At 29.7% G+C, this 23,561-nt stretch overlaps 1 protein-coding gene across 1 annotated transcript; it reads right to left on the reverse strand.

The window, feature by feature from the left end:
• Positions 1–18,235: 18,235 nt before the first annotated feature.
• On the reverse strand, positions 18,236–21,201 carry LOC131996969 (uncharacterized). The gene is made up of 2 exons (XM_059367181.1): positions 18,846–21,201; positions 18,236–18,788 (listed from the first exon to the last, which is right to left on the reverse strand). The coding sequence occupies exons 1-2, from the start codon at positions 21,194–21,196 to the stop codon at positions 18,386–18,388; spliced, it is 2,754 nt and encodes a 917-aa protein (XP_059223164.1). The 5' UTR covers positions 21,197–21,201; the 3' UTR covers positions 18,236–18,385.
• Positions 21,202–23,561: the final 2,360 nt, after the last annotated feature.

Consider the following 23,561-nt stretch of genomic DNA (forward strand, 5'->3'; position numbering starts at 1 on the left):
ACTTCATTTCACTTCATTTCATTTCACTTCACTTCACTTCATTCATTTCATTCATTTCATTCATTTCATTCATTTCATTCATTTCATTCATTTCATTCATTTCATTCATTTCATTCATTTCATTCATTTCATTCATTTCATTCATTTCATTCATTTCATTCATTTCATTCATTTCATTCATTTCATTCATTTCATTCATTTCATTCATTTCATTATTTTCATTCATTTCATTCATTTCATTCATTTCATTCATTTCATTCATTTAATTCATTTAATTCATTTCATTCATTTCATTCATTTCATTCATTTCATTCATTTCATTCATTTCATTCATTTCATTCATTTCATTCATTTCATTCATTTCATTCATTTCATTCATTTAATTCATTTCATTCATTTCATTCATTTCATTCATTTCATTCATTTCATCCATTTCATTCATTTCATTCATTTCATTCATTTCATTCATTTCATTCATTTCATTCATTTCATTCATTTCATTCATTTCATTCATTTCATTCATTTCATTCATTTCATTCATTTCATTCATTTCATTCATTTCATTCATTTCATTCATTTCATTCATTTCATTCATTTCATTCATTTCATTCATTTCATTCATTTCATTCATTTCATTCATTTCATTCATTTCATTCATTTCATTCATTTCATTCATTTCATTCATTTCATTCATTTCATTCATTTCATTCATTTCATTCATTTCATTCATTTCATTCATTTCATTCATTTCATTCATTTCATTCATTTCATTCATTTCATTCATTTCATTCATTTCATTCATTTCATTCATTTCATTCATTTCATTCATTTCATTCATTTCATTCATTTCATTCATTTCATTCATTTCATTCATTTCATTCATTTCATTCATTTCATTCATTTCATTCATTTCATTCATTTCATTCATTTCATTCATTTCATTCATTTCATTCATTTCATTCATTTCATTCATTTCATTCATTTCATTCATTTCATTCATTTCATTCATTTCATTCATTTCATTCATTTCATTCATTTCATTCATTTCATTCATTTCATTCATTTCATTCATTTCATTCATTTCATTCATTTCATTCATTTCATTCATTTCATTCATTTCATTCATTTCATTCATTTCATTCATTTCATTCATTTCATTCATTTCATTCATTTCATTTCATTCATTTCATTCATTTCATTCATTTCATTCATTTCATTCATTTCATTCATTTCATTCATTTCATTCATTTCATTCATTTCATTCATTTCATTCATTTCATTCATTTCATTCATTTCATTCATTTCATTCATTTCATTCATTTCATTCATTTCATTCATTTCATTCATTTCATTCATTTCATTCATTTCATTCATTTCATTCATTTCATTCATTTCATTCATTTCATTCATTTCATTCATTTCATTCATTTCATTCATGTCATTCATTTCATTCATTTCATTCATTTCATTCATTTCATTCATTTCATTCATTTCATTCATTTCATTCATTTCATTCATTTCATTCATTTCATTCATTTCATTCATTTCATTCATTTCATTCATTTCATTCATTTCATTCATTTCATTCATTTCATTCATTTCATTCATTTCATTCATTTCATTCATTTCATTCATTTCATTCATTTCATTCATTTCATTCATTTCATTCATTTCATTCATTTCATTCATTTCATTCATTTCATTCATTTCATTCATTTCATTCATTTCATTCATTTCATTCATTTCATTCATTTCATTCATTTCATTCATTTCATTCATTTCATTCATTTCATTCATTTCATTCATTTCATTCATTTCATTCATTTCATTCATTTCATTCATTTCATTCATTTCATTCATTTCATTCATTTCATTCATTTCATTTCATTTCATTTCATTTCATTTCATTTCATTTCATTTCATTTCATTCATTTCATTCATTTCATTCATTTCATTCATTTCATTCATTTCATTCATTTCATTCATTTCATTCATTTCATTCATTTCATTCATTTCATTCATTTCATTCATTTCATTCATTTCATTCATTTCATTCATTTCATTCATTTCATTCATTTCATTCATTTCATTCATTTCATTCATTTCATTCATTTCATTCATTTCATTCATTTCATTCATTTCATTCATTTCATTCATTTCATTCATTTCATTCATTTCATTCATTTCATTCATTTCATTCATTTCATTCATTTCATTCATTTCATTCATTTCATTCATTTCATTCATTTCATTCATTTCATTCATTTCATTCATTTCATTCATTTCATTCATTTCATTCATTTCATTCATTTCATTCATTTCATTTCATTTCATTCATTTCATTCATTTCATTCATTTCATTCATTTCATTCATTTCATTCATTTCATTCATTTCATTCATTTCATTCATTTCATTCATTTCATTCATTTCATTCATTTCATTCATTTCATTCATTTCATTCATTTCATTCATTTCATTCATTTCATTCATTTCATTCATTTCATTCATTTCATTCATTTCATTCATTTCATTCATTTCATTCATTTCATTCATTTCATTCATTTCATTCATTTCATTCATTTCATTCATTTCATTCATTTCATTCATTTCATTCATTTCATTCATTTCTTTTTATTTCATTTCATTCATATCATTTCATTTCTTTTTATTTCGTTTCATTTTATTTCATTTCATTTCGTTGCATTTTATTTCATTTATTTTCATTTCGTTTCTTTCATTTCATTTCATTTCATTTTATTTTATTTCATTTCATTTTATTTCATTTCAATTCCTTTCATTTCATTTCATTTTAATGCATTTCCATCCATTTGATTAATGGATTAAATACAGCTAACGAACAATTTCCAGCAAATATATATTTAAAACTTCTAATCTATTCCTTCCAGATGTTACACTTGTTGGCTGCAAGACATGTAACTACAGACTATCGGTCAAGGGTATATGAGGTAGAATGAAAATCTCTAATTTATTGCATAAATAAACACTCGTATCAATGATATGCTACATCCTGTCTAGACGTATACATTGTATATACATATTTGCCATAACATGTTGCACTCCCGAGCGTATGAGCAACAGCTAATAAAAACGTGTTAAGTTCAGCCGGGCCGAATCTTGGGAACCCCCTACCATAGATTCCGCTTAAAATTTTCTACATACCAAATTTTCTACGTAACCACCGCAGCGCAGAGGTTATCATGTCCACCTATGGCGATGAAATCCGGGGTTCGGACCCGGGCGAGACCACCAGAAAAGATAACAGCGGCGGTTTTCTTCTCCTAATACTGACAACATTTGAGAGATACTATGCCATGTAAGAACTTCTCTCCCAAAAGATGTAGCATTGCGCCACGCCGTTCGGGCTCGGCTATAAAAAGGAGGTCCTTTGCCATTAAGTTTGGACTTGAATCGGACTATACTCATTGATATGTGAGAGGTTTGCCCCCGTTGTTTAGTGGAATGTTCTTGGTCTACTGGGTCTATAACAGACCTTTATCAGGTTATACAGGGTGGCTGATGAATATTGCTACAATGATGAATATTGCTACATTTTTTTTTCGGTGTATGGAATACATTTTTCTTTTATTCATGTTAAATTAAATTATTAAATTAATTATTAAATTATTATTAATTAAATTAATTAATTAATTAATTAAATTAATTATTAAATTATTATTATTAAATAGAAAAAAAGTTATTACATTTTTTTTTGGTAGCGGCTTTCATCAGCCACCCTGTACACCGATTCAGTCAATACATGGCACGATTATTGGATGTCGTAACATAACACTACGTGTACTGTTACGACTCAACCGAACATGAATTGTGGCTTGTAGGGGCTCAAGAAGTCAAAACTAGGTATCGGTTTATATGGGTTAATATTTAAATGTGAACTGATACGGCCCATTTGCAATCCCCAATGACCTACATTAATAAGAAGTATCTGTTTCTAGCAGCTAGTTCTTTGCTTTCGATCGTTCTCGTGTTTTCTTCAGACGGACGGACATGGCTAGATTGACTTAGAATGTCAAGATAATCAAGAATATAAATACATTATTGGGTCGCAAATCAACATTTCGAGGTGTTATAAACGGAATGACAAGTTTAGTATACTCCCCCCTCCTCTCTATGGTGCTGGGTATATAATAATAAATCAAAATTTATATAAAGTATACGCTCATGATTGATTGATGGCTTGATTGATGGAGTGACTAACTGCAATTGTTTCTTCTCATCTCGGTTATGATTATGATTGGACGTTTTTCTGCTAACAACAAAAAATTTGTTGCCATTTGTAATTGAGGCTAAAATGAGAAATTGATTGATACATTGTTGGGGAACAAGCACTAAAATAATAAAAATAACACAATAATGACCACATATGTGCCACTTAACTTGATGGCAAAAATAAGGCCAGCATATAAATACATAGACCAATGGCTCAGTAGATTTCAATTCAACCACACATTCCATTGAATCCATTACTCAGCTGGTTTTTCGAGTTGGCTGCTATATAGTGCGAAATCCACTCAAAAGAGTCACAAATCATCACTGATTCCCGGGGAATGGCCATTATTTATGCACACTCATGTCACATCAACTTCATTATAATGCCATTAAGTTGCCATCATCGGTTCACGGGATGTGAATATGGTTTTATTATGCTTTTCCACTCCCAGTTGATGGTTTGAAAAAGTAGGAGGTACATGTTTCATGGTTTTTCTCAGCTACTGCTCATTGTGGTTTACTGCGAAAAGGAATATAAAATTGGATCATTTTTCGTCATGGCAATCAAAATTGATTTTATGTCAATCAGCTTAGAGAAGGTAATTCTGTTAGTGTTACTGTTCCAAATGTTTAAATATGGGTTGCATTTTTGTAGTTTAGTGCAGTTTGCAGTTAACCAACAGATCACTTTTCAAGAAATGTTTAAGATTTCTTCATTTCTACCTGTGTTAGTTTGTCAATGTAACACATATTTCCAAATAAGATCCAATTTGGTCCATAATCCGCAAGAGTGGCTTGGAGTCTAATACAACTCATTGTTCCAAGTTTTGACAAAATCGGATCATAAATGCGGCTTTTATGGCTTCACGAACTTAAATCGGGAGATCGGTGCAAATGACAGCTAAATAGAAATACAATTCAAACCAGACAATATACGGTACGAGTGTTGAGGGCTCGGGAAAATATGTTACTCATACGCTCTATGGTATCTGCTATTATTAACACGTATACGCCACTATGGATGTTAAGGTTTTTAGCAGAAATTTTATAATATACCAGCAATACAGGCATCTCAAACATGTCAGTTCGAATTGCATTTATTATACCCACCACCGAAGGATGGGGATATATTAATTTTATCAATCCGTTTATTTATAGTTTTGATCAGCGTAAAAATCTAAGACGATTTAGACATGTCTGTATGTCTGTTGAAACCACGCTACAGTTTAAAAAAAAAGAAATTGAGCTGAAACTTTGCACAGATTTTTTGTCTTTGTTATTTGTCCATAAGCTGGTTAAGTTCGAAGATGGGCTATATCGGACTATATCTTGATATAGCCCCCATATCGACCAATCCGCCGATTTTGGGTCTTAGGCCCATAAAAGTCACATTTAATATCCGATTTTGCTGAAATTTTAGGACAGTGAGTTATGTTCAGCCCTTCGACATCCTTCGGCAATTTGGCTCAGATCGGTCAAGATTTGAATATAGCTGCCATATAGACCGATCCGCTGATTTAGGGTCTCAGGCCCATAAAAGCCACATTATCCGATTTTGTTGACATTTGGAACAATGAGTTGTGTTAGGCCCTTCGACATCCTTCTTTAATGTGGATCAGATCGGTCCAGATTTGGATATAGCAGCCATATAGACCGGTCCGCCGATTTAGGGTCTGAAGCGAATGAAAGTCACATTTATTATCCGATTTTGCTGAAATTTGGGACAGTGAGTTGTGTTAGGTCCTTTGACATCGTTCTTCAATGTGGCTCAGATCGGTCCAGATTTGGATATAGCATTTAGACCGGTCCGCCGATTTAGGGTCTTGAGCCTAAAAAAGCCACATTTACTACCCGATTGTGCTGAAATTTGGCCCTTCGACATCCTTCATTAATTTGGCCCAGATCAGTCAAGATTTGGATATATCCGCCATATAGACTGATCCGCTGATTTAGGGTCTCAGGCCTATAAAAGCCATATTTATTATCCGATTTGGCCCAAATGTGGGACAGTGAGTTAGGTTAAGTTCCTCGACATACTTCTGAAATATGGCACAGATCGGTTCAGATTTGGATATAGCTGCCATATAGACCGATCTTCCGATTTAGGGTCTTGGCCCATAAAAGCCATATTTATTATACGAATTTGCTAAAATTTGGCACAGTGAGTTGTGTTAGGCCCTTCAAAATCTTTCTCTAGTTTGGACCTGATCGGTCCAGATTTGGATATAGCTGCCATATAGACCGATCTCCCGATTTAGGGTTTTGGGCCCATAAAAGACGCATTTATTGCCCGATTTTGCAAGAAATTGGAACAGTTAGTTGTGTTTAGCCCTTCGACATCTTTCGGCAATTTGGCTCAAATCGGTTCAGATTTGTATATAGCTGCCATATAGACCGATCTCTTGGTTTTAGGTTTTGGGCCCATAAAAGCTGCATTTGTTGTCCGATGTCGCCGAAATTTGGAGCATTGAATTAAGTTAAGCCCCTTGACATACTTCTACAATATGACACAGATCGGTCCAGATTTGGATATAGCTGCCATATAGACCGATCTATCGGTTTTAGGATTTGGGTCCATAAAAGGCGCATTTATTGTTCAATGTCGCAGAAATTTAAGACAGTAAGTTATGTTAGGCTCCTCGCCGTCCTTCTTCAATTTGGCCCAAATCGGTCCAGATTTGAATATAGCTGCCATGTAGACCGATACCTCGATTTAAAGTCTTGACCCCATAAAAGGCGCATTTATAATCCGATTGCACTGAAATTTGACACAGAGACTTATGTTAGTCTTTCCGACTTCCGTGTCGTATATGTTTCAGATGGTATTATTTTTAGATATAGCTACTGTTCTTATTAGTATTTGGTCCAAATCGGAACATATTTGGATATAACTGTTATGGGTCATAAGGTATGCAATTTTCACCGGATTTTGATAAAGGGTGTTTTACACATACACCCGAGGTGGTGGGTATTCAAAGATCGGCTCGGCCGAACTTAACGCCTTTTTACTTGTATTGTTATTAAAATTTTTAAATTTGTCAAGATCATTATATTTTCGTCCTTTTCTCATTTTGTTCACTTAAATATTCAAAAATAAAAACAAAAACGTGTTACTCATACGCTCTAGGGTAACTAACTATTAATAACACGTATACGCCACAATGGATGTTAAGATCTTTAGCAGACATTTTATAATTTACCAGCATTACAGGCATCTCAAAAACTTCAGTTCAAATTGCATTTAATTTTGTTATTCAAATTTTTAAATTTGTCCAAATCCGTCAATTTTCATCGTTTGCTCATTTTGTTCATTCAAATATACAAAAATTAAAACAAATACCTCAATATTGAAAAACACAAACTTCAATTGAAGGTCATCTTAATCTTCCCCCCCCCCCCTCATCGGCATGTAATTGAATATTAAAATAATCTGTCTGAACGACCATTGAAATTTGTTCGCATGATTTGTGTGATTTTTGGATTTTTGGTTCCGCCAAATATCCTGCCATTTGCCAACATAACATTCCCCCCAATACCAAGACAATTTGATAGCATATTTCAGCGATTTTGGTAAATTTGGTACGCAGCTCATTTATTTTTGAGCATTATATTATACAAATATTGACTTGAGAGTATAAGGCGTTGGGGGTGGAAGGCAAAGAGAGGGCAAGTAGAGCCATGACAAGGATGAAGAACTGTATAAAACTGTCATATTTGAAAGGCCAGGGAGTAGAAGGAAAAAGAACCACACCGCCTGGGTAAACAGCAACCCGTTTTAGTAAATAGGACTTTCAACCCATATTGAAGTGGAAAAAAGATCCTGCCACACAAACAGAAGCAGCATGAACAAAGGGACGTAACAGAAAGAGGAAGGAAAAAGAAAACAACTTTTCAATTTGCAGAAATTGAAAAATAAACAAAAACACTCACTCTCCTCTAAACCGACTGCAATGAGTGATGGTTTCAGCCTCAAACACCCATCCACTCAGTATTCGATTTCCATGCCGATTATCCGGCGAGAGGGTATTATGTTTTGTGTGTTATCTCTTCTGCTGTTATTTTCCTTTCTAGCTATGCTGTAAAGCCAAGTCAAATGCTGACAACGTTCCGTAACCAAATCAATTTCAAACAAAGCTTCAAAGAGCAGAACCGGAAATGTTAGAAGAATATTGAAATTAGATGCTATGTAAAACAAATAGAAGCTGGAGGTTTAGAGATTAGCCACAAATCAATCAGTAATAAATAATTAAATTTCTTAAGGGGGTTTAGAACAAGGATCGTTGGAATTGATAAAGGTAATCTTTAAATTTTTGGTGAATGGCTATTTTTAAAAGCTTCAGCATTAGTGAGAGGAAAATTAACGCTGAAATTCTCTCTTTTCTGATGTTCTCTCCGGCGAAATTCGCGGGCCCCTATTTACTTCCTCTATCATTATCATAGTTAAAAATTCTTGATAAAAAGAGTAACCCCACTTTCTTCTACAATCCACCATATTTTGTAGAACAAAAGGAAATTAGAAATACAAATGTATGAATTACACAAACAAATCACTTTTGTGCATATTTCCTTCACAATGGCATTATTATTAAATATAATTATAAAACCCTAATTAGTCATTTCAAAACAAGAGCATTCAGCTCTTGGAGCACACAAAATGGTCATCACCAAGCCAAATAAAACAACAAACAAACCAAAATGTAATGGAGATGATAATTACAAAAGTTTTTAAGATAAATTCCATTTGCGTTAATAAGTTGAAAAATGACATTTGTGAAGAGGGTCAGAAACTCGTGATAATGAAAATGAAATAAGCAATGGCATGATGGGGGGGGAGAAAAAAAACATTGATGATAATGTTAACTGACACTATCCGGTAATTAGTCTACAGAATAATAATGACTATAATTCGCTAAGGGTTTTTTTGAAATCTCAATGGAAATATAAATTAAATATAAATTAAATTAAATTAAATTAAATTAAATTAAATTAAATTAAATTAAATTAAATTAAATTAAATTAAATTAAATTAAATTAAATTAAATTAAATTAAATTAAATTAAATTAAATTAAATTAAATTAAATTAAATTAAATTAAATTAAATTAAATTAAATTAAATTAAATTAAATTAAATTAAATTAAATTAAATTAAATTAAATTAAATTAAATTAAATTAAATTAAATTAAATTAAATTAAATTAAATTAAATTAAATTAAATTAAATTAAATTAAATTAAATTAAATTAAATTAAATTAAATTAAATTAAATTAAATTAAATTAAATTAAATTAAATTAAATTAAATTAAATTAAATTAAATTAAATTAAATTAAATTAAATTAAATTAAATTAAATTAAATTAAATTAAATTAAATTAAATTAAATTAAATTAAATTAAATTAAATTAAATTAAATTAAATTAAATTAAATTAAATTAAATTAAATTAAATTAAATTAAATTAAATTAAATTAAATTAAATTAAATTAAATTAAATTAAATTAAATTAAATTAAATTAAATTAAATTAAATTAAATTAAATTAAATTAAATTAAATTAAATTAAATTAAATTAAATTAAATTAAATTAAATTAAATTAAATTAAATTAAATTAAATTAAATTAAATTAAATTAAATTAAATTAAATTAAATTAAATTAAATTAAATTAAATTAAATTAAATTAAATTAAATTAAATTAAATTAAATTAAATTAAATTAAATTAAATTAAATTAAATTAAATTAAATTAAATTAAATTAAATTAAATTAAATTAAATTAAATTAAATTAAATTAAATTAAATTAAATTAAATTAAATTAAATTAAATTAAATTAAATTAAATTAAATTAAATTAAATTAAATTAAATTAAATTAAATTAAATTAAATTAAATTAAATTAAATTAAATTAAATTAAATTAAATTAAATTAAATTAAATTAAATTAAATTAAATTAAATTAAATTAAATTAAATTAAATTAAATTAAATTAAATTAAATTAAATTAAATTAAATTAAATTAAATTAAATTAAATTAAATTAAATTAAATTAAATTAAATTAAATTAAATTAAATTAAATTAAATTAAATTAAATTAAATTAAATTAAATTAAATTAAATTAAATTAAATTAAATTAAATTAAATTAAATTAAATTAAATTAAATTAAATTAAATTAAATTAAATTAAATTAAATTAAATTAAATTAAATTAAATTAAATTAAATTAAATTAAATTAAATTAAATTAAATTAAATTAAATTAAATTAAATTAAATTAAATTAAATTAAATTAAATTAAATTAAATTAAATTAAATTAAATTAAATTAAATTAAATTAAATTAAATTAAATTAAATTAAATTAAATTAAATTAAATTAAATTAAATTAAATTAAATTAAATTAAATTAAATTAAATTAAATTAAATTAAATTAAATTAAATTAAATTAAATTAAATTAAATTAAATTAAATTAAATTAAATTAAATTAAATTAAATTAAATTAAATTAAATTAAATTAAATTAAATTAAATTAAATTAAATTAAATTAAATTAAATTAAATTAAATTAAATTAAATTAAATTAAATTAAATTAAATTAAATTAAATTAAATTAAATTAAATTAAATTAAATTAAATTAAATTAAATTAAATTAAATTAAATTAAATTAAATTAAATTAAATTAAATTAAATTAAATTAAATTAAATTAAATTAAATTAAATTAAATTAAATTAAATTAAATTAAATTAAATTAAATTAAATTAAATTAAATTAAATTAAATTAAATTAAATTAAATTAAATTAAATTAAATTAAATTAAATTAAATTAAATTAAATTAAATTAAATTAAATTAAATTAAATTAAATTAAATTAAATTAAATTAAATTAAATTAAATTAAATTAAATTAAATTAAATTAAATTAAATTAAATTAAATTAAATTAAATTAAATTAAATTAAATTAAATTAAATTAAATTAAATTAAATTAAATTAAATTAAGAGAAATTAAATTAAATTAAATTAAATTAAATTAAATTAAATTAAATTAAATTAAATTAAATTAAATTAAATTAAATTAAATTAAATTAAATTAAATTAAATTAAATTAAATTAAATTAAATTAAATTAAATTAAATTAAATTAAATTAAATTAAATTAAATTAAATTAAATTAAATTAAATTAAATTAAATTAAATTAAATTAAATTAAATTAAATTAAATTAAATTAAATTAAATTAAATTAAATTAAATTAAATTAGATTAAATTAAATTAAATTAAATTAAATTAAATTAAATTAAATTAAATTAAATTAAATTAAATTAAATTAAATTAAATTAAATTAAATTAAATTAAATTAAATTAAATTAAATTAAATTAAATTAAATTAAATTAAATTAAATTAAATTAAATTAAATTAAATTAAATTAAATTAAATTAAATTAAATTAAATTAAATTAAATTAAATTAAATTAAATTAAATTAAATTAAATTAAATTAAATTAAATTAAATTAAATTAAATTAAATTAAATTAAATTAAATTAAATTAAATTAAATTAAATTAAATTAAATTAAATTAAATTAAATTAAATTAAATTAAATTAAATTAAATTAAATTAAATTAAATTAAATTAAATTAAATTAAATTAAATTAAATTAAATTAAATTAAATTAAATTAAATTAAATTAAATTAAATTAAATTAAATTAAATTAAATTAAATTAAATTAAATTAAATTAAATTAAATTAAATTAAATTAAATTAAATTAAATTAAATTAAATTAAATTAAATTAAATTAAATTAAATTAAGAGAAATTAAATTAAATTAAATTAAATTAAATTAAATTAAATTAAATTAAATTAAATTAAATTAGATTAAATTAAATTAAATTAAATTAAATTAAATTAAATTAAATTAAATTAAATTAAATGAAACGAAACGAAACGAAACGAAACGAAATGAAATGGAATGAAATGAAATGAAATGAAATGAAATGAAATGAAATGAAATGTAATGTAATGTAATGTAATGTAATGAAATGAAATGAAATGAAATGAAATGAAATGAAATGAAATGAAATGAAATGAAATGAAATGAAATGAAATGAAATGAAATGAAATGAAATGAAATGAAATGAAATGAAATGAAATGAAATGAAATGAAATGAAATGAAATGAAATGAAATGAAATGAAATGAAATGAAATGAAATGAAATGAAATGAAATGAAATGAAATGAAATGAAATGAAATGAAATGAAATGAAATGAAATGAAATGAAATGAAATGAAATGAAATGAAATGAAATGAAATGAAATGAAATGAAATGAAATGAAATGAAATGAAATGAAATGAAATGAAATGAAATGAAATGAAATGAAATGAAATGAAATGAAATGAAATGAAATGAAATGAAATGAAATGAAATGAAATGAAATGAAATGAAATGAAATGAAATGAAATGAAATGAAATGAAATGAAATGAAATGAAATGAAATGAAATGAAATGAAATGAAATGAAATGAAATGAAATGAAATGAAATGAAATGAAATGAAATGAAATGAAATGAAATGAAATGAAATGAAATGAAATGAAATGAAATGAAATGAAATGAAATGAAATGAAATGAAATGAAATGAAATGAAATGAAATGAAATGAAATGAAATGAAATGAAATGAAATGAAATGAAATGAAATGAAATGGAATGAAATGAAATGAAATGAAATGGAATGAAATGAAATGAAATGAAATGAAATGAAATGAAATGGAATGAAATGAAATGAAATGAAATGAAATGAAATGAAATGGAATGAAATGGAATGAAATGAAATGAAATGAAATGAAATGGAATGGAATGGAATGGAATGAAATGAAATGAAATGGAATGGAATGGAATGGAATGGAATGAAATGGAATGGAATGAAATGAAATGAAATGAAATGAAATGAAATGAAATGAAATGAAATGAAATGAAATGAAATGAATAGAAATGAAATGAAATGAAATGAAATGAAATGGAATGAAATGAAATGAAATGAAATGAAATGAAATGGAATGAAATGAAATGGAATGAAATGAAATGAAATGAAATGAAATGAAATGAAATGAAATGAAATGAAATGAAATGAAATGAAATGAAATGAAATGAAATGAAATGAAATGAAATGAAATGAAATGAAATGAAATGAAATGAAATGAAATGAAATGAAATGAAATGAAATGAAATGAAATGAAATGAAATGAAATGAAATGAAATGAAATGAAATGAAATGAAATGAAATGAAATGAAATGAAATGAAATGAAATGAAATGAAATGAAATGAAATGAAATGAAATAGAATGAAATGAAATGAAATGAAATGGAGGGAAATGGATTGGAATGGAATGGAATGGAATGAATTGTATCAGACTGCGCTCATTGATATGTGAGAAGTTTACCCCTGTTCCTTAGTGGATTGTTCGTGGGCAAAAATTGCAATTTGCCACGTTTTCTCTCATCCCGATATTTAAGCCGACATTTTGTCATTCCAGTCAGGAGCCCGCTAATCTTCAGCAGCTCATTGGTGCAGCTGGCTAGTAGGTCGCAGATCTCTTCAACTGTTTTCCCCGTTACTTTGAACACTGCATCAGTGATCTCTTCGACGGTGCAGAGGGAAACCAGGCAGCAAATCTCTTCAGCTGTTGTTCCCGTTAGCTTCCTCCTCCCACCTCCCACATTTGCCACCGGGGAGAATTGCAACTGTTTCTGTCTTCTGGATGAAGCGGATGGTGACTTCGGCTTTCTCCGGTTTCGCATTTCGCCTAAGCTCCCTAAGCACGTCTGCATAGCTGTGCCCTTCTTTCGGCTTTATTATCATGGCCTACGGTCGCTGCCTTGGTTTCAGTGGTTTTCAAGCTTTTTGCCTCTTTGTTGGAATTTTTTCGTTTCGGCTGTTTTGCTGGTGCTCTCATTACTACAGCTTCATCCTTCTTCTTGCCGCAGTTATCCACTGAACTCGTTGGGCTTCTCTTAGTTTGCACCGTCGAAGGCGTCGACATGTTATTCAATGTCGTTGGAGTATTTGCTATTTCACCTTCTCCTCGGTTTTCTGCGGTAGCTCTCTATGTTGTTTAAGAGTTCTTCTATCTCTGACACATCATTTTGGACATCCCTGCTGATATTATTCTGCTTTCTTTTGGCCAGCCGCATTTAGCGAAGGACTTGTTTGGAAATTTTCCAAGTGCTTCTTCTTCCAATAGTTGTGTCTTCAAGATGAACTCTTGTCTAGAAGAACTGTGGCTGTTCTCGCATGCTTCTGTATTTTTTTCTGGTGGGGTACTATCTAACCTTCTTGTCTTTTTCGACACTGGGTCTGGAGGCTTGACGAGAATTCACCGGTGAACTTTCGATCTCCTTCAAAAAATCGATTCCATTCCCTCTGCTGCTGTGTTGGTTGGTGTTTGATAGCGCCCTTACTTTGGTCGGGGGCTTATTTTTCACAGCTTACCTTGTGGTTTTCAACACTAGGTTCGGAAGCTCGTAGGGAATTCACCGATGATCGGTATAATTTCGATCTCCTTCCAAAAGTCGATTCTCTCTCCTCTGCTGCTGTGTGCTTGGTGTCCCCCGTTTGATTGGATCGGGGGCAACTAATTTTTCACAGCATAACTATGGGTTGTTCAGCTATCCGCCGACTGCTGACCTTGATAGTAGCCAGGGGTCGGCTCTACCTAAGGTTTCCAATCGTTGCCTTGGTTTTTCCCTCCAACGCCAATCAATTTCATTTTCTTTATTCACAATTTCTATTAAAATTCATTTCTGAGAATTTTTAACAAAGCTATTCCCCCAAAATTGTAATTTTAAATTTCTTTTATTCTTTAACAGTCTGCGTAATATCCTAGAAAACAATTTCCCACTTTTGCCATTTCATACATGATTTGTAACTGATTTGGTTAGAAAAAATCGCTTTCATTTCAAATTTATGACACATTCAAATTTGACGATTCACGATATTACCTTGAAAATATACAATTGCGAAAATTGTTGGCCTCTTAACCAATACATCATTTGAGAAAACACACAATTAATAAAAAAAAGACAAATGTTCACACATTTGTGGAAGGCATTGCCACAGACTGAAATTCACACTTGCTGTATGCCCCAAAGATAAAATCAAACACCCTCAACAAGGGAAACATTGCTCAACACAAAGGGGATATGAAACAAAGAACAAAATTTTAATTTCCCTTCATTTCAAAACAAAGTTTCCTTTGAATGTATACAGTGACACCTGAAAATCTACTGTGCTAAGTTGTAAGGCAAGCCCCCCTAAAAGTATGCCATGAATATATCTCATGCGTATAACAAGTAATTTATATTGTTTGGCTTAAGGCTTACAAATGTAATTATATTTGTATCAGAGGCAGAGAGAGAGAGAGAGAGAGAGAGAGAGATAAGTACAATCAAACTTTGACATTTGACTTACACAAATGGATACATCACCAATACCATGGCCATCAAAAACAATAACAAGGAGATGATTAAATTAAAATTTAATTAGCATTTAGTACTATTATTGTACTTTGATTTTTTATTACCATTTCATCAAGTAGCAAAGCTAATCGAATGAAATTATTTTTAAATCTTTCAAAGGGCTTTTCTTCACTTTTTCTTATGAGCTAAAGAGCTGCCAAATCGTGAATCAATTGTTGCTAAGCGTCTCATAAAAGCACCTAGAATACTTAGGAAACCTTTGTTTAGATGAACGTTCTTTGTACATGTCCTTGCTGCTAGAGAGCTTTTTGAGAGAGATCCTTTTTGGTAATTTCATATTTAAATTCTATTTATAGCATTTAGAGGGAGACATATTTTTCAGGTTTGTATCAAGGACCAATTTTGCAAGTAATCAGAGTTGTTAGAAAGTAATAAACCATAGTCATAACAAAAATTGTTGATGATACTCAATGTGGTAACCTTAAAGAAGTTATTTGAGGGATGAAAAAAAAGATTAAAAAAACGAGGTCAAATATGTAAGAGCCCTTTAAACAAAAGGTATAGGTAAAACTCAAAAAGTATATAAAAATGAACAAGTTACAGCTGACTGAAGTTGAAATATTTTCCTGAAGACTCTTGTTTTAGTAAGGGAAAAGATCTGTCTAGTTCACTTTATGAATGCCACTTCCCAGGGCTTATAAGTTCCTAGAACCAAAAACAGCATTGTGAAAAAATGAAACAGTGAACTAACTTAAAATACTACTTGAGAGAGCTGAAAAGAGCTGACTGCACTTCTTTAATTGTTGCCATTGCCTAACAAAGCTAATGGAATGAACTAGTTCAGCAAGCACATAATAATTAAATAACTGAAACAGTGAACTAACTGAACTGAAACAAGTAAACTGGCGTTAAGTTCGGCCGGGCCAAACTTTGGATACCCACCACCTCGGGTACATATGTAAACCACCTTTCGTCAAACTCCGGTGAAAAATGCATACCTTATGCCCCATAGTAGCTATATCGAAATATGTTCCGATTGGGACCAAATACTAATAAGTACAAGTCATTATTCAGTTGTGTATAACAAAATATTGGTCTTTTTAGTAGCTGTATCTAATAATAAACCGATCTGAACCATATACGATTCGAATGTCGAAAAGCCTAACATAAGTCACTGTGTCAAGTTTCAGTGAAATCGGATTATAAATGCGCCTTTTATGGGGCCAAGACTTTAAATCGAGATATCGGTCTACATGGCAGCTATATCCAGATCTAGACCGATTAGAGCCAAGTTGCAGAAAAATGTCGAAGAGCCTCACACAACTCACTGTCCCAAATTTCGGCGACATCGAACAGTAAATGCGCCTTTTATGGACCCAAAACCTTTAATCGAGAAATCGGTCCATATGGCAGCTATATTCAAATCTGGACCGATCTGGGCCAAGTTGAAAGAGGACGTTGAAGAGCCTAACACAACTCACTGTCTCAAATTTCAGCGACATCGGTCAATAAAAGCGCCTTTTATGGGCCCAAAACCTAAAACCGAGAGATCGGTCTATATGGCAGCTATATCCAGATCTTTTCCGATCTGTGCGATATTGCAGAAGTATGTCAACGGGCCTAACTTAACTCACTGTCCCAAATTTCGGCGACATCGGACAGTAAATGCTCTTTTTATGGGCCCAAAAGCTTAAATCGAGAGATCAGTCCATATGGCAGCTATATCCAAATCAGGACCGATCTGGGCCAAATTGAAGAAGGATGTGGAAAGGTCTAAGACAATTCACTGTCCCAAATTTCGGCGACATCGGACAATAAATGCGCCTTTTATGGGCCCAAAACCTTAAATCGAGAGATCGGTCTATATGGCAGCTATATTCAAATCTGAACCGATCAGGGCCAAATTAAAGAAAGATGTGAAGGGGCCTAAGACAACTCATTGTCCCAAATATCGCCGACATCGGACAATAAATGCGCCTTTTATGGTCCCAAAACCCTAAATCGAGAGATCGGTCCATATGGCAGCCAAATTTCGACGACATCGGGCAATAAGTGCGCCTTTCATGGGCCCAAGACCATAAATCGGAGAATCGGTCTATATGACAGCTATATCCAAATCTGAACCGATCAGGGCCAAATTGAAGGAAGATGTGGAAGGGCCTAAGGCAACTCATTGTCCGAAATTTCAGCAAAATGGGATAATAAATGTGGCTTTTATGGGCCTAAGCCCCTAAATCGGAGGATCGGTCTAAATGGCAGCTATATCCAAATGTAGACCGATCTGGGCAAAATTGACGAAGGATGTCGAAGGGCCTAACATAAATCACTGTCTTAAATTTCAGCAAAATCAGATAATAAATATTTCTTTTATGGGCCTAAGACCCTAAATCGGAGGATCGGTCTATATGGCAGCTATATCCAAATTTAGACCGATCTGGGCCAAATTGACGAAGGATGTCGAAGGGCCTAACATAACTTACTGTCCCAAATTTCAGTAAAAGCGGATAAGTAGTAGTAGTAGTAGGACTTCTTTATTCGAATAAAATCTTTGATTCATAGCAGATATGTTACTTAAAATTAATTTTCTAAATATGTACATTTATTCTTAGAAAGAAGTAATATTTATTAGCGACTATGTGTATAACGTCTGTCGCATAAACTTTAAATTTTAATTAATGATATTCATTTAATAAAAGTTGCCGATAATTATAAGCCATTCGTAAATAAGTTGTTAGCTTATCCCAATTTCCCACTTCAATTCCGTCTAGTATATGGAGTACTTCTACGAAGCTCAATGATGCTTTACTAAAGGCGGCCAATCTAAATTCTCTTAGAACCGGACAAATTCCAAGGAAATGGTCCAAAGTTTCTGTTTCTCTTAGGTTGCAAAGCTTACACATTTTTTCCGACTCATTCTCTTCAAAGTTATTGTAACCCAGGGATATCATTCCACTGCGAGCTTTAAATATCCAAGTAATATTTTCTGATGTGTATCGCTCATTAAGATAGAGATAGGCTTTGTTCGGGTCCAGGTATTTATATATTCTTTGTTGGCTTTCCGTTTTTCTGTGAATCCTATTTTGATAGAGGTTCAGTTTTAAGCTGTTTATAAGTTTCTTGGTAAAGTCATACCATAGGCTTGATGAAGGAAATGCTTCAGGCCATTGAATATCCATACTTGCAGCTAAGGATTTCAGTTCTTTTACCCAGAAGACATTTCTGCGTAATGCAATATTGGATAGCTGGTTTGGCAATCTAGCGCCCGAATGCTGAAACAGAGTTTTTCCTATATATTTTAAGTGCAGTCCCAGGGTATATATATGTGTATCCTCTACCTCCGTTTCTAGCATGAGTACGTAGTTTGGAGTACAAACTGGTAGTTTTAAAATCCTTTTTAAGAAATAACGTTGCAAGGAGTCAACTTCTTCGAAATGACAGAACCCCCAAACTTGGGCAGCGTAGGTTTGAATGGATCTGCAAACCGCTAAAAACAATTTCCATTTTGCGTTCATATTTATGTCTGTTCTGCCTACAAAGTTTTTCCATGTTGCGTTTATTGCAATTTTTGCTTGGTTGTTCCGATTTTGGATATGTTTAGTAAATGTCATCTTTGGTGTGAATATTACCCCTAAATATTTATATTCATTTGTAATTTTAATTACGTTTCCATTAAATTTCCATTTTTCGTGTTTGGCTAGTCTGCCTCCATTCCTGAAAACCATAATTTCCGATTTTGATAGGTTCACTTCCAGGTTCCAGGTATTACAGTATATTTCTAGGTTGTGTATCATATTCTGTAATACATGGACGTCGTCTGCTAGCAACACAATGTCATCAGCGTATAGTAGGAGCCGTAGGTTCAAATTTTCGACAAAAATTCCGCCTTCAAGGTATTCATACAGGTCATTGATATAAAGAGAGAATAGTAATGGTGACAGTAAGCATCCTTGTTTCACTCCTTTAGTAGTATCAAAGTATTCAGATAATTCATAACCGTCCCAAGCTGCCGATTGCGTTTTATTATAGATTGATTCTATCATAGATACCATTTTGTGGGACACACCCAACTGAAAGAGTTTGTAGATTAGTGCTTGCCTGGATATATTGTCAAACGCCGCTTTAAAATCTACGAAGAAGGCATAAACTTTTCTTTTTTCCCCCAGCTTTAGACTAATGACAGTTGAAAGGTTATATATGTTGTCAACCGTTGAATATTTCTTACGGAATCCTGCTTGAAACTCAGTCAGAATCCCATATTTTTCAACCCAATTATACAAGCGTTCGTTCAGAACTCCCATAAATATTTTGGCTACACAGTTCATAAAGGATATGCCTCTATAATTTGACGGATCATTGCTATCTCCTTTTTTATATATTGGATAAATGATCGTTTTTGTAAATGTTGGATCAGCTGTTCCTTCTGTGTATATTTTATTATATATTCTAAGCAGTTGTTTGTGCAGCTGTTCCGTACCATTAACGAAGAATTCATACGGCACTCTGTCTTCGCCAGGAGCCTTATTAATCTTCACATTTTGTAGTATCTTTTTCAACTCTGACATCATTATTGGTCCATCTAAATCCAAGTCTTCCGTAAATGTTGGTGCGTAATATATAACGGCATTTTTTTGTACTGAATTTAATAAATTTTCAAAATAGCGTTTGAAAATATTTGATGTAAGGGCAGATCCTGCTTGATTATAGTGGCAACGTATTTCCCTGGCGACTTTCCACCAATCTTTTGAGTTTGTAACATAATTTAATCTACTTGCCATTTCATTATAATAATCGGCTCTACTGTTATTGCATACTATCTTGTAATGATTTTGCGCTGACAGATATCTTTTTCGGTCTTCTGAATCTTTTGTTTTTCTGTACACGTTTAATAATTGAAAGCTTTTTATTCTTGCCTTGTTGCAATTGTTATTATACCACTTACATTTCGGCTCAAATGAGTATAATTCAGTCGATGGCACAGAAGATAGTTGGATTAATTTACAGACATCGGTTAGACCTATTTCTTCGTTTGTGGATAAGCTACAATCAAAATTTTCATTTAGAGAACTTTGGTATTGAATTTTTCTACTATCTTTCCAAATTAGTTTTGGTAGCAAGTTCATCTTTTTTGCCTTTTCCATTTGCATATTCAGTTTTAGGTTTATAGGAAAATGATCGGACCACACCTTATCATCGACAACAAATTCATTAACAATATCCAACGTTTCTTTAGATACAGCACATATATCGTTTACCGATTCCCCCATTGTGCTAACATATGTGCATTTTCCGTCCTCGTCGCCTTTGGTTACACCATTTAATACGAATATATTGTAATCGTTGCAGAATTGTATAAATTGTTTACCTTTTTGATTTATAATCTTATCTTTCGATTTTCTGACTTCATAACCGGCATAAAAGTTTTCAGTGTAAAATTCTCCTATATCCTGCCGCAGCTCTCCAATTCTAACATTTAGATCTCCCATTATTACAGCATTTGGTACTTCAACATCTTGAAATATCTGTTTTAACCGCCTAAAATCAATATCCCAGCTAACCGGTCTTAAATATTGGGGAATTATAGTAATGGTATTGTGCTTGTTGAACAATTTAATAGTGAGATCTTCATTCTCATTGACTTCATGCGATATTCCAAAATCTTTTAGATTTTTACTTATACCAAGTATGCTTCCTCCAATAGCTCTACCAAATCTGTGTATTCGTATAGCAGGTTTGAAAAACAAATGAAATCCATTGAAGTAAGACCTTGCCCTTTCTGTTTTTTCTTTTTCTAGATGAGTTTCTTGTAATAAAAATATTTCGAACTGCTTAATGTATTGGAAAAATGTAGGGAATAAATATTTATTTTCAATCCCATTTATATTATATGCCACAATTGATAAGGTTTTAGAATTTTCTTCCGTAGTGGGTACTTTTAGTTTTTTGAAAATAAATTTTGACTTAGTTGATTAAAGTTGATGTTAATTGATTTGATATTTTCTCCATATAGTTTAACTAGCTCCTCTTCTCCATTTGAATTACCACATATAAGCTTATTTTCGTTATTCCATTTGAACCAAATATTATTTATTTTGAGTTTATCATCTCTTACTAAAATCTTATATTGCTTGCTAACTGCTAATATTTGTTTCCTTAGTCCCAGGAATGCTTTCTTTTGTTGCTGTCTTTTTGGTATCAAGTCTCGTTCAACTGATATGTTTGTGCCAGCCAAATTTTTAGTGTTGCGAAAAACTTCATCTATAGCTTGTGGGGTACCTAGTTCCACTAGCACTGCCATTTTTCCATTACGTTCAAAAACTTTACGCACATTTGATATATCCGCTGTTATCTTTAATGTTTCCCTGAAAAGTTTTCTAACTTCATCCATAGGTTTGGTAGCAGAAATTAATCCTTTTATAAATATTTTATTGGACCTTATTTGATTTTGTAACCATGTGATGTCTTTTTTTTGTTCTGCATTTTCCTTTTTTACCTTATTAAGCTCCTCCCGCAGGTTTTGATTCTCCGCTTTTAATGAATTTATTTCTGATCCTATAGAAGTGATTTCTTGTTTTATATCTTCCAAATCAGATTTTGTTGGGAGCATTTTAAGCTTGTCATCTAAATTATTATTAATAGTATCTTTGATCAGATCAATTAATTCACTTGACTCCATATTTGGTTTGGCTGTTTGTAAGTTTTCCGGCGATGTTATTTCAGTACATTTCCTCTTGGGTGTTTGAATGGTACTTGGCATAGCTTCGAACCCTGCACTACCTTTTTGCATTTACTTATCGATAACTTTCGTTTGGTTTATCGATTATGTGTCATCCGTAAGTTCGTTAGACAAGGGCAGCAGATATATTTTATTTGTTCTGGATTGTTTTTGTTTATTCGGAGTTTTTGATTTTGAGTGAAATTGTTCCAAACAAAAATCAATAAAATAATAATAAAATGTTCGCTCACCGGAGCCCTGGTGTTAAAAAACTTTGTTCGGATGTTGTGGTGTGGTTTCCCTGCTTCAGTTTGATGTATGAATTGATGAGGAGTTTGTGCTATATTCCAAGATTTTTGGTGTATAATGGGAGCCCGTTCTACATGCGACCGTCTGCAACTTTTAATCTATACTCTCAAAAGCGGATAATAAATATGTCTTTTATGGGCCTAAGAGCCTAAATCAGCCTATCAGTCTTGTCACCATGTAAGAGAGCTCGTGCGGCATCGGACGAATCAAGGATATGCTCATACGATATTGCAGGAATCGAATTTATGTTACGGCACTGGGAGTATTAGGTTTAAGGTCGGACGTCGAAAAAATAACCGGACTACGTTGCCTAAGGGTACGCCACCGCGTGAGTTGCCTCGAAGGAACGGGAAGAATCGATGTTGGGGTACTCACGGGTAAGTCATCACGCAAGGAGACTCAAAGTCACGGGCGGAATCAATGATATATTGTTCAGGGCTACGTCACCACGTAAGGAGACACGAGAAGAATTGATGTTGGCGTGCTCGGGGCTACGTCAACACGCAAGAAGGCTTGAAGACACAAGAAGAATCCATGAAATGTTCTTCATGGGCATGTCACTACTTAAGAAGACAAGAGAAGTATCGATGTTGGGGTGCTTACCACACAACGCAAGAAGAAGATACGGGAACCAGCAATGATGTGTTGCTCATGGAGAAAAGTCGATCTTAGGGTGCTAACGGGTACGTCACCCCTTAAGAAGTCTCGAAAAGATGGGAAAAATCCATGAAATGTTCTTTATGGATACGTCACCACGTAAGAAAACACGAGATGAATCGATGTGCTTACGGGTACGTCACTACTCAAGAAGTGACGTAGAAGACATA

Source organism: Stomoxys calcitrans, chromosome 4 (genome assembly GCF_963082655.1).
Source record: "Stomoxys calcitrans chromosome 4, idStoCalc2.1, whole genome shotgun sequence".
Lineage (NCBI taxonomy): Eukaryota > Metazoa > Arthropoda > Insecta > Diptera > Muscidae > Stomoxys > Stomoxys calcitrans.